Here is an 18,878-nt window from a genome sequence, read left to right as displayed (position 1 = left end):
TTTGGAAAAATAAAAGGCAAAAGGAGTCACGGGCAGAAATAAAACGGTATAATAGCATTATTTATTGTTTGCATTTATAAAAGTAATGAATGGGATTTGGTGGGCATCAAACATCAATGAGATGTTACGGTGAAGTACGGACGTGTGTACCCTTTTTTTATTTGTTATTTTATTTTTACTTTTTTTGTGAAGGGGACAAAAGATTCCTCGTCTTATATCTCCCATGTGTTGTTTAATGTTGTTTGGATGTTTTAACTTTTGACGCGTCCAACAACCGAATGCTCTCTTGTCTATTCAATGTCAGATGAGCCGTCTGCCCTTTCCCCACTCTCCTTTCCTTTTATACCCCTCCCTCTCCCACCATCTTCATTCATGGCTCATGCTTCACTCTCATTTTGGTTTCACAAAAATACGAGATGTAAGATTAGGTATAAGTATAGGTACGGAGCATAGTTTAAAAAAAAAAAAAATTATAAACTTTATTTTAAAAAAAAAAATCCAGGTTTGTAACATTCTAAACATGCACAAATTAAGTTTTTAATATTAAATATTAAAGAGATATTTTAACATAAAGAATATATAAAGTGAATTTTATAATATTTATTATTATTTGTATAAATTTTCGATGTAACATTAGTTATTAAATTTTTAATAAATGTTATAGTACTCTTTTCATGTTATAGTGTTATTTAAAAACTTTTACACACATATCATTTACGTAACATTATTTTATTTATAAGATTCAAATTTTAAAAATTATATTTCAAATCAAATTATGTCACGTGAATGATATATAGTGTAAAGACTTTCAAACAAAATTATTCAATTATATATATATTATATTCTTCATTTTGAGATTTGGATAATAATTTAAGAAGATTTTGATCTCAAATATTATATTTTATATTTAAATCTCAATATTTAAAACTGTAGAACCTACTTATTATATGTATCTCTTCAAATTAAAAAATATTAAAACAAACCATATATTCTATTTTCACGTCATCACACAATATACAATAATTTAACAAAATAGTTACTTTTAATATTTTTAGAGAAATGATATTTATCATTTCAGAATATGTAAGTTATGTACACTAATTTTGAAAAAAATAAGTAAATTTGAAATCTATATAAAAAAATAATTTTTTTAATGATAAATTTCACTTTTTTTAAATAAGATGTGCGAGACTTGTACATTCTAATACTGTATCTAATTTACTTTTCTTTTTATATCGGACTTTTCATCTTTAGCTCATTTTCATGGTACTAGTTTGATTTGATACTTTAGTGTCATGTTACTATAGAAAATATTGATAGATCATTTGTAAATGATAATTCGTTTTTTTTTATGTGTTTTCTCAATGGGCTTTGTTATTAAAAAAAAAATAAAAAATGTCAAGTGGGTTATTTCTTTAATTTGTTGGCCATTTTGGGTTGATAGATCTTCTCTTGTTTAATCAAAATTGAAAATAAAGAAGCTTTTGAAGATTGGTGGTGTATTCGGCCATCAACATCTGCCTCCACTAAAAGATTCATTTCCCATGAATGAATGCATCGTTGCCCTAAATAATATGTTTGATCATTTGAATGAATATGCATGCTAGTTGCATGAATTGCTTTTGAATGCCTTTTCATGATTAGATTTATAAATTTATTTATGTACAAAATATGTCTTTCACTGTTTTTAAATTTATAAAATGTAAAAGGTTATGAGCAATGTCTAATAAAAAATATTATAGTTTATAAATTAAGCTAAAAATAATAATAGAAATTTGGCGGCTACATTATTAGAGTCATAGTAATTCATAAAGAGTTTTATTATTCATAAACTCTACACACCATATATTACAATATTTTTTTAATTTTCTTAATTAATTATTTATTTTTTTATCCTTAAAATAATTAAAATTTTTAATTATCATCTATATGCCACGTATTTAATAAGAATAGGACTTTTCATGAATGATAAAAAAAAGTGTAGTTTTCGAGTTAGGAAGCAAGAAACTTTCAACCGACGGACGTCGGTATTTCCAATACTTAAAAGTACACCAAACTGCTTTATTGTAATGAGAAAAATGCTTTTTGTCCAATCAAAGAATATAGGATTGTTAGACAAAATCAAACAAGATCTTCTCCTAATAATTTTTTCTTTTCTTTTTCTCTGTTTTTTTTTTTTTTAAAGTAAAACACTGCTCCCACATGTAAAATCATGGACAAAATCCGCCGAGTGGATTTTTTTTATTTATTTAATAATTAAGAAAGTATTTTTTAATAAATTTATGATTGTATTTTTAAAAATATTTAAAGTGTTTAAAAATCTTTAAAAAAACAAAAAAAAAAAAAAACTTTTTGCCGTTTGGTGAGGATCCTTTGTGGTCGTAGCACTACTCTTTTTTTAAATTTTCTTTTCGACTCTCAAAATCATGGATTACTGCTGGACTGTTAATCCGAGTACGAATGTGCATATTTGGATTCGGATTTGGACATGTAATATGTTTTGGGATCTATTCAAATTAATCTCGACCGATATCTATTTGAATTTTTGAAAATCCAAAAATTCAGATTGTATCTTAGGCCTAGTTTGCATACAAAATGTTTCACAACTCATCTCATTTAATCGTTATAATTTTTTTAAATTTTTACATAAAATATAATAAACAATTTAAATTTTTCAAATCTCAAAATAATAATAATATTAAAAAATAATATTCTAATAATATTTTATTTAATTTTCATTTCAACTCATTTCATCTTAATTCACTATCCTAACATCCCGTGAACTAAATTTGAACAAAAAACTATTTTTTTTTAAAAAAAAAAAAATCCGGATACATGGATTTTATAAAGGAAATCCCATACCTGCCTCATGTATCCATATTAGCGATGATAAGTTGTGTTTTCGCAAGTCCAATTCAAGCATCCTTGATGCATACCTGGTGGTTATTTGTATGGGTAGGTTGCCTCCATATGGTAAGGCTTGTCCTTCCGTTTGGTTTCCTACCTTATTTACTAGAATGCAGGCCTTCAGTGCCCTAATCTCACTCGAGTGGGGCGAGGGTCTCGCTGGAAGTAATAAGTTCTCCCACGTTATATGTTCTATCATTAAGCCCATGTTAGCATCAACAAGGTTTGAATTTCGCGCCCATGCGTTTGGCAGTCTTGCTCGTCTTGTTCTATCATTAAGCCCATATTAACATCAACAAGGTTTGAATTCTGCACCCTTGCATTTGTTTCCATAGTAAGGACAAGCATCGGGGCGGAGCAAGCCCTTAAGCTTGCGGCGACCATGCTTGGGAGCCGAGCTCCTAGATGATCTGATCAATTCCATCAGTGCTTGAAACCTGGCCATGGTCGGGTGGGGTGAGTACTTAAGCTTGTTGCATCATGCTTGGGAGCTGACCTCCCACGTGATTTTATAGGTAGGATGGAAAAATATAGACTTGGTGAAAAAAAATAGATAGGACGAAAAAATGTAGCTAGGACGGAAAGAAAGAGATAGAAAAATGCAAGGAAAATTTGAGATACGAAGATAAAATATAGATATGAGGAAAATTTGGAGCTACAACACAAAAGTAAAGATAGGACCCAAAAATATATATAGGACCCAAAAATGTGGATAAAATGGAAAATGTAGGCGATACAAGCACTTTGCTTCCGAAGGTATTCGTCTGTGATTCGAGTGCATTGCTTTTCAGGATGACAAGTTTTATGCTTATTCATGGTACTTGCCTGTGATCCGAGCACTCTTCAGGTGCTTGTCTAGTTGTGACTTTGCCTCCCTAGCTACTTGCTTGGGGTCTGAGCACTTTGCCTTTAGTGGTACACAATTGAATAGTGAGCACTTTCACTTTTTAGGTTTCTTGTCGAGGTGGCGAGTTTCAAGCTCATCACGATATTCACTTAGGGTCCAAACACTTTGCTTCCTACAATGCTCGCCTAGGGTTCGAGCACTTCACCTCTTGAGCTGCTTGTCTTGGTACAAGCACTTTACCTCCCAAAGTGCTCTCCTCGAGCTAGCGAGTACTTTAGTGCTGGTCCAGGATCGAACACTTTTCCTTTTATTTATTCAATTATCTTACTACGCTATTGTTTTTTCTAAGGGTGTTAGCCGGTCAGTCCGGACCAGAGAAACCGACCAGACTGATCGGTCCAAGAAATAGAGGACCGAAGTTGGTCCGGTTTGGTCCTGTCTCGTCCAAGGGGACTGAACTGAATTAAAAAAATATATTATTATATATATTATTTATATAATAATTATATAATTTATTATGTAATTTTCATATAACCTGTCACCATTAAAAATATAAAATTTTAAATATGTTATTAACAAACTAATATTCTATCAATTAACTACTTATATATATAAAAAAAAATCTATCAATTAACTAATGTATAATATTAATTAACTAATTATATAGTAATTATATAAGTTAATAATGTAATTTTCATCTAATTTATTATCATTGACCATATAAAATATTTTTTTATTAAGTTAGTTACATAATCTACATTAATAATTCACTTAATTTTAATTTAGTATTTTAAATAACTTTTTTTATTATTTTATTTAAAAACAAAAGAATAAAAAAATAATTGGGTCGGACTAAACAGACCGATTGGACCAATCGGACCGAACGGACTGGACCGGACGGAGAAAATGATGGACCCATAACCACCAGACTAGACCGAACCGAATTGAACCGAATTGCACCCCTAGTTTTTACTTTTGCATGAATTGTTAGATTATTATAGACATATATAGTAAGATTTTTTTTTTATCATTCATTTATTTAATTAGATTTAACATGTTTTTTGCATGAGAAATCAAGCAGGTGCAAATGACATTCGTTTCAGAGATACTAGTCATAAAAGGTCGCGTTTCAAAGAAAAGCAAAAGACTTCTGAGATTAAAAAATAGAAAAGTGAAAAAAAAGGAAGATTAGGACCGAAGCAAATTTGTATTTTATTGTTCATGGCCATTGCTCGTCATGAAATGATGAAATTATCCAACTAGTCCATGTAACGCATTTTATTTTATTTTTCTCACTGCCGAAGGGGCTATTTTTTTCAATGAAGGCACATGGTTCAAGTGCTGCTTGCTTTACATGCTTTTGAAGCCTTGGAGTTACTAAATTAGATACGGTTTTGCTGAGGGGCTTATTTATCATAATCTTGTTTAAAGAGAGTAGAAAAAGATTGTGACTGTTAGTGGCTCACCACTACTCCAACGCTCTTTTTGCAGTTCCTCTTTCTTGTTTCCGGTTCCCTGCAGATTTGGTGTTGGTGGATTATTCTCATTCTGGTCTCTAACCATAGTTTGGGTTCAAAAAACAGGTTTTTTGAATTGGGTATTGCTTGGTTTCTGTTTAAATTCTGAGTTTTTTCGCGGGGACTCTTTGATGGGTTCTGATCTGTGAATGGTTCTGACAACAGAGCGAAAGATAAGGAGTGTGTGACTGTGTGCTAGAGAGAAAGGAAGAGATGGGGGAGAAGTCTGAAGTCTTGAATGCTGTTTTGAAGGAAGTTGTGGATTTGGTAATAGATCTAAACAATTTGAAGTTTTATTTTTGGTTGCCGATTATATTTGTGCTGTAGTTTTTGAGTAAAAGGGTCTTTTGGATTTAAATTTCGGAATTTTTGAGTGTAGGAAAACATACCCATTGAAGAAGTGTTTGAGAATCTGAGATGTAGCAAAGAGGGTCTCACCACGGTGGCTGCCGAGGAGAGGCTGGCCATTTTCGGACACAACAAGCTTGAAGAGAAAAAAGTACCGTTTTATGTCTATAGTTTTCCTTCTTGTTCTTTGGTTAACTCAGACGTTGGCCATTTTTTTTTTTCCAATTCTCAAAATGTTGTCTTTTGGTTGTTTTTCAGGATAGCAAATTCCTGAAGTTTTTGGGGTTCATGTGGAACCCTCTGTCTTGGGTGATGGAAGCTGCTGCTATCATGGCGATTGCGCTTGCGAATGGAGGAGTGAGTACTCAGCTTTTCTGGTTCTTATTGCTTTCTTTGAGAATTTGTTTGATTCGCTATGAATTTATTGAATTGAACCTTAAATTGATGCAGGGGAAGCCCCCAGACTGGCAAGATTTTGTGGGTATCATAGTCCTACTTTTTATCAATTCAACAATTAGTTTCATTGAGGAAAACAATGCTGGTAATGCTGCGGCGGCTCTCATGGCTCGTCTAGCTCCAAAAGCGAAGGTATCAGATTTGATGACTTGTTCTTCTGATGCAAATTAGTGACTTTTAAACTTCTCATGGGTATATGGTCTTGTTTAGATGTTTATTTAAGAGCGATGAGTAATTTTCGATCATAATGAATTTGTTATAAAGGTTCTTCGAGATGGAAAGTGGAGTGAGTATGATGCTGCGGTACTAGTTCCTGGTGACATTGTCAGTATTAAACTGGGAGATATTATACCGGCTGATGCTCGACTTCTTGAAGGAGATCCATTGAAAATTGACCAGGTTGGTCTTCTGCTCCGAGTGTTTCGCAATCTATATTCATCTTTACATTGGATTGGTTGAATTTCTCTCTCTCTCTCTCTCTCTCTCTCTCTCTCTCTCTCTCTCAAGTTATATTTTGGGCTTCGCAGTCTGCACTTACTGGTGAGTCGCTTCCTGTGACGAAAGGTCCTGGAGATGGTGTCTACTCTGGTTCAACTTGCAAACAGGGAGAAATTGAAGCGGTGGTCATTGCCACTGGGGTCCATACATTCTTTGGGAAGGCTGCTCACCTTGTTGATACCACAAACCAAGTGGGCCACTTCCAAAAGGCAAGCAGATAGATGTACTCTATCTGATTCTTGATCACTATGCTGTGTCTTTCATGATTCTCATTTCAAATTTATTCTTGTCATGTGCTTTTGTAGGTCTTGACTGCAATTGGCAATTTCTGTATATGTTCAATTGCTGTGGGTATGATTATAGAGATAATTGTCATGTATCCTATTCAAGACCGGAAGTATCGCCCTGGAATTGACAATCTTCTAGTTCTTCTCATTGGAGGAATTCCGATTGCCATGCCTACAGTTCTCTCTGTTACAATGGCTATTGGTTCTCATAGGTTATCTCAGCAGGTTGGTTGGGTTCTCTAGTTGTCAATTCGAGTGTGGCAGGAGGAGTTTATGGTGTATGATGATTTACCCTAACAATGATGGCAGGGAGCTATCACAAAGAGGATGACAGCAATTGAAGAGATGGCAGGCATGGACGTACTTTGCAGTGACAAGACTGGAACATTGACACTGAACAAGCTTAGTGTTGACAAGGCTCTTATTGAGGTCAGTTAGGTGATGCTGCTGCTTTCTGGGTAGCAGCGTTCTCTTCCCGAAATAAGAATGTAAAATATTCCTTGTTTTAATTGTATGCCTGAATTTAACTTGTCAGGTTTTCACCAAAGGAGTTGATGCGGATACTGTTGTCCTGATGGCTGCTCGGGCCTCTAGAGTGGAGAATCAAGATGCAATTGATTCGGCTATAGTTGGGATGTTGGCTGATCCAAAGGAGGTAACTCGTAAGAAATTTTTAATTTAGTCAGTTCACTTAATTTAGTTATTTGATTCCCTTTTTTTTTATTTGAAAATGTTTTCCCTTCTTTCCACCAAAAGGCACGTTCTGGAATTCAAGAAGTGCATTTCCTCCCTTTTAATCCTACTGATAAGCGAACAGCCTTGACTTATATTGACCGTGATGGTAAAATGCACAGAGTCAGCAAAGGTGCACCAGAACAGGTAAGTATTCCTCCTTATCCTTATGTATGAGGTAGTCCGATATCACAATTCTATTCTAATTTATTGTCTGAAATAATGATTCTTAGATTCTGAACCTTGCACATAATAAGTCAGACATTGAGCGTAGAGTTCATACTGTGATCGATAAGTTTGCAGAGCGAGGTTTACGATCTCTTGCTGTCACATACCAGGTAACCCGATTTTGTTTTTCTTTGTAATCCAAAGGAATTAGATAAGACGTTTATTTTTTTTTTTTTTTTTTTTTTTTATATATATTTTATATTTTTATAAATTAGAATAATTTAAAATTCAAATTCAAACAAGATAAGATGTTTATTACTGCTTTGTTAATGTATTTAATTTTACCTTTTCCCCATGGGCACTCATTTTATTGGGCATTTCATCCTTTTCCTCAGGAAGTTCCGGAAGCAAGGAAAGAGAGTGCTGGAGGACCGTGGCAGTTTATCGGTCTAATGCCTCTCTTTGACCCGCCTAGACATGACAGTGCTGAGACAATAAGGAGGGCTTTAAACCTTGGAGTGAATGTGAAAATGATTACAGGTATGTTCTATTCTAGTTGGAAGCCATGATTTTGGTTGAAGTCCAGTTAGCTAAATTTGCTGCCATCTTTACCTGGCAAAAAGATCTAAAAGCATAATAAAATGCTATTGCTTGTGAGTGAGCTGATATAGAAATCCGCATCCCATAAATCCTTTAATCTGGTTCTGAACATGAGTTGAGTTTTGATATTTGGACTAGCTCAAATTGGATCTATAAGTTCAAAGCTGGCTTGACCACACTCTGGTTTTGGGTAGTGAAAGCATTGTTTGTGAGGTGTAATACCACCTTTCTCATTCGTCCTTTTAACTACCTGAAATGGGCAGGAGAGGACTTTGGTCTTATGCATTCATAATGTTAGTGATCAGCTTCTGATGTTGTTATTGTATTATTTGTTTTGTGATCTTTTTCCCACCCTCCTTTCAAGTTACAGTAATTCATTTTCTGAGTTGGCTTGTGTTGCTGAGCCTTGTGTTTTCTGTAAGGTGATCAACTTGCAATAGGAAAGGAAACCGGACGTCGGTTGGGAATGGGTACAAACATGTATCCTTCATCTGCTTTGCTAGGACAGGACAAGGATGAGTCTATTGCTGCTTTACCGATTGATGAGCTGATAGAGAAAGCTGATGGCTTTGCTGGGGTTTTCCCTGGTATATTTAATTTATATTTATATATGAGTTGTATTCTGTGTCCAAATAATTTTATTGATACTCTTGGTTACCACTTACCAGACATAATTTAATGTTCTCCTTATATTGTTGGCTTGATATATTATTTGTTAAGAGCACAAATACGAGATTGTGAAGCGCTTGCAAGCAAGGAAACATATATGTGGCATGACTGGTGATGGAGTGAATGATGCACCTGCTCTCAAAAAAGCTGACATTGGGATAGCTGTTGCTGATGCAACAGACGCAGCTCGCAGTGCTTCTGACATTGTCCTCACAGAACCTGGTCTTAGTGTTATCATTAGTGCTGTCTTGACCAGTCGGGCAATCTTTCAGAGGATGAAAAACTACACAGTAAGGATAGGTTCAACTTCAATATAGTATGCTTATAGTTCTATGTTGTCCGTCAACGTATAATTCTTACACTAATACTTATGAAATATTTTGTGTTAAGTAGGTTTATACTGTGGTTTTCAGTACAAGGACATATTTGATCCATTTACTAAAATTTGTATTCTGCTATGCAGATTTATGCAGTTTCCATTACCATCCGTATTGTGGTAAGCCAAGTGTTTTTATCTTATAACATAGGCGACATTTTCTAAGTTCTAACTGCATTTTGGAAATTCGTTGTTTATATTATATTTTTTTTCTTGATAAATTTGTTGATATTATATTAGATGAGTTAGTGAGTCACTTTATGCTCAGTGTTCTGTTTCTTTGATATGGTTACAGCTTGGCTTCATGTTGCTCGCACTAATATGGGAGTTTGACTTTCCGCCCTTTATGGTGCTTATCATTGCCATCCTCAATGATGGTTCGTGGTTTTTTTTCTCAAGAATCTGCCCTCCCCCCTTCTCTCTCTCCCTCCATTTGTGTGTGCTCTTGTGCAGCGCATGCACGAATACCATGGTTTTCTGACACATTAAATAGTTAACTTTCTAGCTCATAATAGTATTCAATGATCTTGTTTAGTGAAAATTTGAAATGCCAGCAAAATAGAGAAGGCATGATCTGTCTTTTTTCAACTTCATATTTGTTTACATAACACTTTCTTATGTTGATACTGTTGATAGTTTATTCTCTCTTCTATCATATTAGTGAAAACCTCTCTGCTGCGGTAATCAATTAAACGCTCTTCTAAATTTCATATGTTTTGTCTTACTAATGTTCTTTTTTTAAATGTTGGTTGCAACTCATCATGAACTCAATTACTTACTAGCATTATGACATTTTAGGTACCATCATGACCATATCAAAAGATAGGGTGAAACCATCTCCTTTACCGGATAGTTGGAAGCTGTCTGAGATTTTTACGACAGGCATTATTCTTGGTAGTTACCTGGCAATGATGACAGTTATATTTTTCTGGGCTGCATACAAGACAGACTTCTTCCCGGTAAGATGGCCCACCTTCCATTTCAGCCGTGGGCCTTGCATGAGCCCCTCCTGATGAAAATATCTTCTTATTTTTTTTGGTAGTATATTTGTATCCATCATCGTTCTTTTATATGGCCATGTATCTATTCTGGCCTCCTCTTTCAGTAACTTGCTAATCTTTTTTATCGCTCTTATTTTTTCAGCGCATATTTGGGGTGCCGACCCTTGAGAAAACAGCTCATGATGATATCCGAAAGCTTGCTTCAGCTATATATCTGCAAGTGAGCATCATTAGTCAGGCCCTCATATTTGTGACACGATCTAGAAGTTGGTCCTTCATTGAACGCCCAGGGTTTTTGCTTGTAGTGGCTTTTGTTATTGCTCAACTGGTAAGTTAACTGCCTGTTCATTTCAATTTCTGTTGTTTTGATAGTAGTTAGGAGGAAAAACTTGTTCCTAATTTTTCATTGGAAGCAGATTGCCACTTTGATTGCTGTCTATGCTAGCTGGAGTTTTGCTGCGATTGAAGGGATTGGATGGGGTTGGGCTGGCGTGATCTGGCTTTATAACATAATTTTCTATTTCCCTCTCGATTTCATCAAGTTTTTTATACGCTATGCTCTAAGTGGGAGGGCTTGGGATCTTGTCATTGAACAGAGGGTATGAATGGCACTGGTTTGTTGGAGTAATAAATTTTTGTTATTAGCTGTTTTTGATTAATTTCTTGATAATGTAGATTGCTTTCACGAGACAAAAGGACTTTGGGAAGGAACAACGGGAGCTCCAATGGGCACATGCGCAGAGAACATTGCATGGGTTGCAGCCACCTGACTCCAAGATGTTTACCGAACGAACACATTTCACAGAACTCAATCAAATAGCCGAAGAAGCTAAAAGAAGAGCTGAAATTGCAAGGTAGTAAGTGATCTTAGTAATTTGTAACTCCAACTTGACACGGAAAGCATATTAAAATTTCCTCATGATACCCATCTGCCGATAACCTGATTATTTTCATGAAGCTAACCAAGAATCGTACCTACATATCTATGCAAGAGGATGATGGGTATTGCTTTGAAATCATTCCTACATTTTTTTTAAAGAATATCATGTGAGACTGCTGGAGTTATGAAAAGTTTTAATTCCTCTGAACAAGTTTTTATATAAATTCGATGCCTTCTGCTGATCTGGTTCATGATATGCCAAACTTTGGTTGTGTCTGTTCATATTATACCCAATTCTGCTTATCCGATTTGTTTTCTTCTCATGGCATATTGCAGGCTGAGAGAACTCAATACACTGAAAGGTCATGTGGAATCTGTGGTGAGACTGAAGGGCCTTGACATAGACACAATTCAGCAATCATACACAGTCTGAGGGGATCTCATTTATCATCTTTACTCAGTACCGTGAAAGATGCTTCAACTAGTGCTGAGAGTAAAAAGCTTCAATCAACATGGCCTTGTGAGTTTACCCCCAAACAACTTTTTGATGTTGTGATGCTAAAATGCCCATTCCAGATCTTATGTATTTTTGTGTTTTTGGACCCCTTTGTAATGCACAAATACAATAATAGTGAGTGCTTTATAATATTGATGGCATATATTCTGTCCGTGTCAGTGATTGAGGTTTACCCTTATGACCTTTTATCCTGCTATCAAGCAACTAACCGTTGCCCTTGATTCTTGAAGTTTTAGCTGCTACCAGTTGTAATACATGTGATTCTTAATAGTTCATTATGGGCATGCCCTAGGTTCCCAGCTGCAATTGAGTAAGAAATAATGGTAAAAAAGAGATAAATCTGTACACAAGTTGGTGATATATGGCATTGCTCAGCTTCTTGTTTGAATTACTTTTGACAAATGCAAGTATAAAGCAAAGTCAGGATTTAGTAGTTTCTTTAAGAAAAAATCTACACAATCTCTTACTATTCACACAACTTCCACGCACCACGCTTTTTTTAATTTTTATTATTTTTTTCTTTTATCAAATATTTAATATATGAATAATGAATTGAAGAATTGAATTAGTTTAAAAAGAATAAATTCAATTTTTTTTTTAAAAAAGATATTAAAAAATTTAAAATTTTTAAAAAATGTGGTGTGTGGATGTTGAGGGAGGTTGTGTCCTACCCAAAACAATCTATCTTGAAAAGAGAAAATCAGCTTAAGGTCCCATTTGGATTTAGAAAATATTTCATCTCATCATTATAATTTTTTTAAATTTCTATATAAAATATAATAAACAATTAAATTTTTTCCAATCTTTTAAATTTCAAAACAATAATAATATTAAAAAAATAATATTTTAATAATATTTTTTCAAATTTCATCTTTATTTAAAATTATCTCATTTCTACTCCGAATCCTGACCAGCCGATCGATCAGACCAGCGTTGACATAGGCTTGCACTATAGAAAATTCCACCAAAATTTGTATTTGTGTTGGGGAAGCCCCCTTCTGTATCTGACTTTTGAGAAACACTTCTCTTTTGGTAAGTTCTTCAATACCACGGGGGTTCCTTTTCTCTCCCACACATTTTGCCTCGTTTGGTTATACAGTTCAGATAAGATAAGATATTTTGTTAAAATTTAAATAAAATATTATTATAATATAATTTTTAAATATAATTTTTATTTTGAGATTTGAAAAAGTTAAATTATTTATTATATTTTATGTGAGAGTTTGAAAAAGTTGTAATGATTATATGAGATAAGATGAAATGAGATGATAATTTAGTTTTGTGTAACAAGAGCAGCCCTAGTATTTGAGGGCATTTTTATAAAATAATTTATAAATAATTATAGGAGGAACATTATTTAACAAAAATGTACACTTTTGAAGTCTTCTAATAAGAACAAAACTGTCCTCACCTTGTAAAGCCTTCGCTTTTTGACAATTTCCTCATGCAGTCAGCCAACATGGATTTCACCTTTGAAGCAAATAACATCTACTTCTTCTTTTGCCTTCAAATGAGCTTTCCATCGTTCAATCCATGAACACCACGAGATAACAGGCCCTTCAATTTCTTACAAGCATCTTATTATTATTTTTTAATTTGACCATTTAATGTACAAAAGGCCCTTTGTTCTTTATTCCAAAAAAGCCCCTTCAATTTCTTATTTATAAATAAATGATCATAGATTTACAATAACTTTAAAGGTCAAATAGTCCTCTTTCAACTATAATAATTTGTCTTTCGATTGAGCTATATCATCTACTTATATGTTAAATGACTATAAATTTTAAATAACTTCAAACGTCTTGGAAGTTAGGAACTCCAAATATGGAAAACCCTTTATCTATAACATTTTTTTTTTCTGGATATAATTTTTTACTAACTTATGAAGCAATGATTTTTCTCGTTTTAAGTCATACCATCCATTTGTGTTAAACGACCATGAATCTAAAATAATTTTTAATGTATTATAAATGCATACATGAATTTGGTTGATGACTATTTAGTTTCCACTTCTTAGAATTCTAGTCCATTCATCTATCGACTCTTAGAATTCTCATTCATGTACCAACCCTTAGAATTTCTAAATTCATCAATGTATCTCATTAATTCATGTATCATCTATTCATATTCCTAATCCTCCTATGCCTTTTTTTTTTTTTTTTTTTTTAAAAAAGACAGTATCCTAAATTTATTGACAACCCTCACTTATGATGGAGGAAATCGTAATTATAACTGGACACCTGAGGCTACAAATAATCATAAAGACCCAAACCCGGGTATAAAAAAAAAACTTAAATCATAAAACCACATTACAATATAAACTAAAGAAAAGCTCTACAATCAAAGCAAAAGGAACACACACAACCTGCAAAAACAAGGTTAGCACATGCAAAAATAAAACAAAACAATACCAAGCAAGAAATATATTAAAAACAGAAAAAGCAAGATGAATTAGTAGCAACGAAGTGAAGGAAGACCAGCTTGTCCAATCGAATTAAGCCTCGCAGCATCATCGGCACTTCCCCAAGGACTTGCCACTCCATGTGTTGACCCATCGTACCATACTTTGCAAGCCAATCTGTAGCTTTATTACCCTTTCTAAAGACATGTTGCATTGAGCAAACCATAGAATCCATAAAGACAATAATTTCCTCCCAAAAGTGTTTCATATACCATACCCCACATTTTCTTCTCTTCCACCATGACACCAGCACTTGAGAATCGAGTTCAATTTCCACAAAACCAATCCCTAGATTTTCACAAGCTTTAAGACCATGTAGAAGAGCTAATAACTCAGCTCTATTATTCGAACCAACGTCTATTGGAGAAGCAAAAACTTGAATCAAATTACCTTTATCATCTCTGATAATACCACCCACCCTTGAAGGCCCAGGATCGCCAAAGCTACTACTATTTGTATTTAACTTAAACCAACATTGAGTGGGTTTTTTCCATGCCACCAACTTAGGAATGCGCTTTGACAGAACTAAAGGCGAAATAAACAGGGAATGTAAAACTTGAGTATCATGCTTGGAACATTTAGAAACCTTGTGAATGTCTTGACAGATTGAACTAATCCAATGTTGAATGGATTGCCAAACCACACTGAAGGACTCTAGACGGCCCTCCATGCGAGTGACACATCTTCCATGCCAAAGACGCAAGAAAAAAAAGAAGGGAGAAGCCCCACAAGTATCCCCACTCGAGAAGAAGAAGATGCACGTCTAAACCAAGCCTCCACCGTCTCTTTCCAAGTGTCACCGATAGTTAAACCAAAGATAGCACCACAGTATCGCCACACCTTACCAGCAAAGTCCCCTTTGAACAACACATGATTTTGGTCTTCATAATTACCCTCATCACAACAATCACACCTAGAAGTAATCGGGACACCAATTCGACGAAGATGATCAACAACACTTAGAGCATTATTCCAAGCCTTCCACATAGAAACCAAAAAATTCAGAGGAAGCATCTTATGCCACATCCAAACATGCCCTGCCATTTAGAATCCCTTATATGGATACAATCCCAAGCTAATTTTGTAGAAAAACAACCACTGTCATACCTTGTCCAGATCAACACATCCGATCCCTCCTTACAAATAGATAATGCATCAATAATATCATCCACATTTTTATGCCCCACCAAACAAACCAACAAATCCATATCTCACGAATTAGACAGTTTACAATCCATAATTTTAAGCATAGGTCGACCCACTATTTGAAGATCATTAATTAAAGAACCCCGATCCCTCCATTTATCATACTAAAAGAAAAGATTACCTTCCTTAATATGCCATTTTGAATTATCCAGGACCAACGGAACACTTTTAACAATCATCTTCTAAAATCTCGTACCCTTGTTCATATCAATGAGAGTCCGAGCTTTAGAACCCACATATTTTCCTTTAAAGAACTGAGCCCAAAGAGAATTACCTTGGATTAAATTCCAAGCGAACCTCATATGCAAAGCCTTTTGCAAGTCATCCAGGTTACGTAAACTCAATCCTCCTTTGTCCACTGGTTTACACATTTAGTGCCAAGCCACCCATTTTTTCTTCCCTTTCCCATTAGCCTCACCCTAAAAAATGTACTCATCAATCAGTGTAACTCTTTGATGATGGATTGAGAGACCTGCAAAACAGCAAACAAATGCAAAGCCATACTAGAAAGCACATGTCGTAGTAAAATAAGATGACCTCCTGAAGATAGAAGCTTCATCTTCCAACAATTAATTTTATTCCAGACTTTGTTAACCATCTCTGCCAGATGAACTTGCTTAAGTCTTCCCAAAATAATAGACACCCCTAAATATTTGAAAGGAAGAAACCTTTCAAAAACCCAGTCACACGTTTAAGAGTCTCTTATGACCCAAAGAAATTTCTTGAGAAAAAAACATTGCAGTTTTTTCTTTATTAATCCTCTGGCCTGACCACTTCTCATATTTATCGAAAACAGATAAAAGCTCTTGAATTGATCTTGTATTACCATTGGTAAAAATCACCACATCATGAACATACATAAGATGAGATATTTGAATCGTACCTCTAGCTTGTGAAAATTGACCAAGTCTTTTCTCCACAACACTGTTCTTTAGAAGTCTAGAGAGAACCTCTTAAAGAATAATAAACAGGTATGGGGAGAGATGATCCCCCTGACACAAACCATGACCTCCTAGAGAAAAACCTTTAGAGGTCTCATTTATCATAACCGAATACCAAGGCGACGAGAAAAAAGTCCAAAGTAAATCACATACCTGAGGGGAAAAACTGAAACAACGAAGAACCTCCAACAAGAAATGTCAATCGACCCGATCATACGCTTTAGCCATGTCCACTTTAAGGATGATATTGCCACCATGAGACTTCTTATTAATAGAATGGACCATTTTCTGCGTAAGAGAAATATTTTCAAATATGTTGCGCCCAGGGATGAAGGCACCTTGCTCAAGAGAGATCATCTTTGGAAGGAGACTTGTCAGCCGATTAACAATAATTTTAGCACATATTATATAGAACCCCATACAAAGACTAATAGGCCTAAACTTATCAAAACCCGCAGGCACATCAACCTTTAGAATTAAGACAATTTATGAGGCTGAATAGAGTCTTGGCAATTGCTTAGAGAGGAAAAATTCCAAAATTGCTTCCCAGACATCCACCTTCACTAACTCCCTGCAGCTCTTGAAGATCCAAAACCATCAGGCCCTGGAGAACTATTTGTTGGAATAGAAGAAATAGCCGCATAGACTTCATCCATAGTAGGAGTGCAACAGATACGAGCATTCTCCTCGTCTGAAATAACGAGTGAGATTAAATAAGAAAGATCCAGAAGGTCTCTCGAAGGGTCCTTTTGAAAAAAACCAGAGAAATAATCCACGACTCCTTGATGTATAGCTTTTGGTGAATAAAAAACAACCCTATCTGCAACTTTCATATCCGAAATGCTTTTCCGTCTCTTATTCGACAAACAAGCATGGAAAAAAGAGGAATTTTGATCCCCATCCACATTCCATTTTAACTTAGTCATCTGCGCCAACCTAGTATCCTCCCTGAGCCTCCACGAAGATAGTTCTGCAGCAGCCAATTGTAACTCCCTATCAACATCTTTATCCCAACCCTGTATTAATCTGCTTTCAAGCCTCTCTACTTTCTCCCCAAGCTGATCAATCTTGGCCATGGTCCGACCAAAAACCCCCTTATTACATTGACGAAGGGCCACCTGAAATTGTTTTAATTTATTCGCAAGCTTCCATAAACCCATACCTTTAGTTGGTACCATCCAAGCTCTTTGAACACAAGCCAAAGATTCAGGATGATCAACCCACATCTACTGGAACCAAATGGAGAAGGGCCATAAGAGAAAAGATCTTTGGTTAACTCAATGTGCATCGAGCAATGATCAGATGTTGATCTCGGTAAATATGAACAAACAGCATTTGCAAATCTTGAAATTAAAGTGGCATTCAGAAACACACGATCAAGCTTCGCCCAGCTTTTGGCTAACCCACGCTGACCATTGCACCAAGTAAACCTTCTACCCTTTGTTTTCATTTCAAGCAAGCCACCTTGATAAATCCAACTGTTGAACTCTTCCATAGCAACCAGAGGCCTAGGGCGACCACCCCTTCTTTTCGGGTCAGATCGAATGACATTGAATTCTCCTACAAATAAACAAGGCTCAGCCTAAAGACGGTTCGAGCTAAGGTCATCCCATAACTCCTGCCTTTCCAGTTGAGTACACTTTGCGTAAATGAAATTACATAAGAACTGTTGAGAACCCGCCCTTACACGAATAGAAATAAATTGAGAACTGTTGCGAACAATGCACCTCCACGACATTATTCTAGAAATAGTAATTCTACAGGTACCTGCCATGGCGTACCTTTTGCGTAACCGGCTGATGTGGCTAATTATTAAAAAAAACAAAAAAAAAAAATCGATTTCAGACAGATGAAAATGCCCTCACGAGCGCCAAAACCAGATCAAAAGCAAAATATAGCCCAGTGTGTTGTGAAGAACGAAGGTCTACTTGCTGCTACTTGCCGTCGTCCGGTCGAACCAACCCCCATCGTAGCATCGAACCCATCCCAGAAGAAGCTGCGTCGCTGTGCCGTCAAACCCTCATCTGCACTGGTGGTCGATTTCTATGTTTAGGAGAGTGTTGTCGTGCCGTCGTGGGTAGACTAAGGTTTGATTCTATTTTCCTATGTTTCATGCTTCTATTTTTCTATATCTTTGATTCTTTGAACAATAGAACAACCAAGGTTTGATTGTATTTTCCATTATTTGATTCTTGACCGAGGTTTCTCAACCTGGATTACTGTTTATAGAAACAAAATGGATGAGTTTTGTTCCCATTGCAGTTCTTTACATTGAAGTTGTAATTTTCTTTTTCTTCCTTTTGGCCGTGGGTTTTGTTCTCACTACAATTCTTTTTCCCACGGAAATGCAAGCAAAAATCTGAAAGTTCACATTAAAGTGAGAGGGGACAAACAATTTTTGCACCTGGACTGTAAAGTAAAAGCGAGAGCCACATTTTATTTTGTTTTATTTGTGATGTTTTGCACG

The 18,878-nt window shown here is 35.3% G+C and overlaps 2 protein-coding genes across 2 annotated transcripts; one reads left to right on the top strand and one right to left on the bottom strand.

The window, feature by feature from the left end:
• The first annotated feature begins 5,175 nt into the window (after positions 1–5,175).
• On the top strand, positions 5,176–11,945 carry LOC121236918 (ATPase 11, plasma membrane-type-like). The gene is made up of 22 exons (XM_041133428.1): positions 5,176–5,337; positions 5,437–5,538; positions 5,651–5,770; positions 5,878–5,976; positions 6,070–6,207; positions 6,340–6,474; positions 6,603–6,782; positions 6,879–7,085; positions 7,170–7,289; positions 7,396–7,515; positions 7,617–7,739; positions 7,826–7,930; positions 8,156–8,300; positions 8,783–8,947; positions 9,081–9,319; positions 9,493–9,525; positions 9,701–9,782; positions 10,204–10,364; positions 10,549–10,734; positions 10,823–11,005; positions 11,082–11,260; positions 11,623–11,945. The coding sequence occupies exons 2-22, from the start codon at positions 5,485–5,487 to the stop codon at positions 11,717–11,719; spliced, it is 2,871 nt and encodes a 956-aa protein (XP_040989362.1). The 5' UTR covers positions 5,176–5,337; positions 5,437–5,484; the 3' UTR covers positions 11,720–11,945.
• Positions 11,946–16,974: 5,029 nt separating this feature from the next.
• On the bottom strand, positions 16,975–17,906 carry LOC121236591. Its single transcript, XM_041133036.1, has 2 exons — positions 17,574–17,906; positions 16,975–17,529 (listed from the first exon to the last, which is right to left on the bottom strand). Exons 1-2 carry the CDS (start codon positions 17,904–17,906, stop codon positions 16,975–16,977), a joined length of 888 nt encoding a protein of 295 aa, XP_040988970.1.
• Between the last annotated feature and the right edge of the window lie 972 nt (positions 17,907–18,878).

The sequence above is a fragment of the Juglans microcarpa x Juglans regia genome, chromosome 6S (assembly GCF_004785595.1).
Source record: "Juglans microcarpa x Juglans regia isolate MS1-56 chromosome 6S, Jm3101_v1.0, whole genome shotgun sequence".
Classification (NCBI taxonomy): Eukaryota; Viridiplantae; Streptophyta; class Magnoliopsida; order Fagales; family Juglandaceae; genus Juglans; species Juglans microcarpa x Juglans regia.
This window is presented reverse-complemented; position numbering and strand designations above follow the sequence as displayed.